Raw genomic sequence first — 2,676 nt, forward strand, 5'->3', positions numbered from 1 at the left:
ACATGTTGCGGCCTCCTGGCCTTCATCAGGTGTTTTTTTCCATTTTAGTTACAATATGTTAACAGTGAACCCACAAAAATATCCCACGCATAGAGTCAACAAGTAAAGCTCCAATATAAATAATCAAGACCCACAGTATTCAAAACATTCTTTAGTTTTGCAATCACAGAATCCACAGGGGGACTCTGTCCCCTGGTACTGATAGTATTACAAAACTGTGGAGTTTTCCGACATAACTTTTACTATAAAATTGGACAAAACCCTGAAACAACCCCATTCTTTGTGAGACAACAACTGAGACTAGAGACACAAGAAGAGCTATCCTCAAAAACTGACCTGCACACAGTACAGCAGACAGTGTATAATGACTTCAGTGTACAGAGACATGTTCACTCTGTGTGCCACCGTTCTCCTCTCCTTCATGTCTGTGAGCCATTCAGCTCCTCTGTCCTGTGAAGACCTGCTCAGGCCTTTGGATCAACTGGAACCTCATCATTTGGAGGGAAGATGGGCTTTAGTTGCAGGCAGCATGAACCACTCACCATCCCTTGAGGTCTTCAAAAGTAGAGACAGTGCTGCCATCCACTTCTCCAACTCCAGTGCAAACTCCACCGCCACCTCCTACACCCGAACCATTCGTTCTGGTAGCACGTGCCAGTATCGGCTCATTAATATCTCAGTAGAAGGCAGCACCTTCATCTTCGAATCGAGAAATCACTTCAACCTCAGCTGGACCTTCCTCCATACGTCCTGTCCAGACTGTATAATGATTCGCTGGAATGTGGAGTTGGAGAGGCAGAGTTCGTACCTGTTCAGCAGGAGGAGGGAGGTGGGGCCAGAGGAGATGGAGGAGTACAAGGCTCAGCTGGAGTGCCTGAAGCTGCCTCCACCTGTCGTGATGGATCCTACCAAGGAGCTTTGTCCAGAACAGACCCCCAGTGAACCAGCAGCAGCTCAGACTGGGGAGAAAACAGACGAACAAAAGGCTTGAGAGACTTTGCTATGGTCACATAGTGTGAATAAACTGTATGTCAAAGTCAGTGGGTGATTTATGGTAAATGATCTTTATCCCTTCATATTTACCTGGAAATCTTCAGTTAACTAGAGTAATGCAGTAAATATTTTTTGGCAATGAGTGATGCCGCCCTGAAATCACCTCTTGACCATTGTTCACACAGCATGGCTTGATGGGATTTATTTTGTTTGCATGTCCTATTTCTGTGTTGTACCTGATGTAATGCAGGAGAGAGGTTGAGCAATCAGTCTTTGTGTCATTTTGTGTTAGAACAGACTAATATTTGTTACCTGTACATTTTTCTGTATATGGCAATGATTTTTTATATTGAAATGGAACCATCAGAGAAAAGCTGATATTCTTCAGCTCATTTGAAGCAACACTGTAAATATTAATTTTATCCAATGTGTTGTATCAGTCATTGAGCTTATTCATGCCTCAGAGGGGAATTTAATGTGGTGAGACAGGGGGATAGTGCTGGAATGTTTGTATCCCTCAGAGTCACTGGAAACATTCACTGGACACATAATTGGAAATGTATATGGAAATAAATTAGTGCCAGCATTATACTGGAATTGCATAAATTAGAATTTGTCATGCTCATATTAACCAGTTGAATTTAAAAAAAAACATGAATTTGTTGAATAAACGAATCCACAAATTTAATTTGTATGTCTCAATTTGTAATTAAATGTGATTGCTTACAAATGATTGTAATTATTATTGAATTTAACTTTAAAACTTTGTAGTTAATGGCTAACTAGCTCGCCAGGCAGCTAAATGTTTGAATAATTTACATGATGTCATCCAAATTATTTTGTGTTTTATCCCTCAATGTTGTGATTATGCATGTAAACATACTTCTGTTCTGTGATATTCTACCCAACTACCTAAATATCCAAGTATGAGCATGCAGCAAACAACTATTGGGCTGTCAGGTTGTAATACACTGATTTAATCAATTCTGGCTGTCTGCAGGGTAGTAAACTGACGTACTGAGGCTCCTGTGCAGCCTAGTAACTATCTCAAGACAGGATGTGAGCACCAGCACGTGTTTTTTAACACGGCTGCAGGTTTTTTCAGTTGTTTTCAATGTTTTGGTCATGGCAGGTGTACGTGCGTTGCGTTTTGGGGTAGCCTACATATACGGTTCCCAGTGAGTAATGTTAACATTAACTACAGTACTCCCTACAGAATGGGCCCCTCATTATTTATGCGCAAGCAGAAAAGGACCCTTGTTGCATGTCATCCCCAGCTTTCTTCTCTTTATACTGTGACTGTCCAATAAAGCAGAAACACAAACAAAAAAAAATAAAAAATTAAATGGATATTTCCGTAGCAACAAGGATGATGTAGCGCTCTTTACACCCATTGCACTTCTGCTCTGTCTGTTATGAGCAATGCTCACAGATCCACTTTGCGTTTGAGCATGAGAAAGCATTTTTTCATTTAACTGCTCAAGTTGAGAATGACTAATTCAGTTTTATGCAATTCAAATACAATCTACGCTGGCACTGATCTCTTTCCATACTTTTCTTTAAAACAGTTCATAACCAAGCAGTTAACACAGTATGCCAAACAAAGTGGAGATGAGAATTCTTTTATCCTTGTTTTTTTTAGTCCTTGCACTCAGGACCACAACACCACAACAAATTAGTGAA

The 2,676-nt window shown here is 40.4% G+C and overlaps 1 protein-coding gene across 1 annotated transcript; it reads left to right on the plus strand.

The window, feature by feature from the left end:
• Nucleotides 1–364: 364 nt before the first annotated feature.
• LOC139655568 (uncharacterized) lies at nt 365–991 on the plus strand. The gene has a single exon (XM_071533002.1). The coding sequence runs from the start codon at nt 365–367 to the stop codon at nt 989–991; it is 627 nt and encodes a 208-aa protein (XP_071389103.1).
• The last annotated feature ends 1,685 nt before the right edge of the window (nt 992–2,676 follow it).

This window comes from Centroberyx affinis, unplaced genomic scaffold, assembly GCF_046629955.1.
Source record: "Centroberyx affinis isolate AG114_WGS23_722 - 3 ecotype Tasmania unplaced genomic scaffold, CSIRO-AGI_Caff_v1 ptg002306l_1, whole genome shotgun sequence".
NCBI classification, from domain to species: Eukaryota; Metazoa; Chordata; class Actinopteri; order Beryciformes; family Berycidae; genus Centroberyx; species Centroberyx affinis.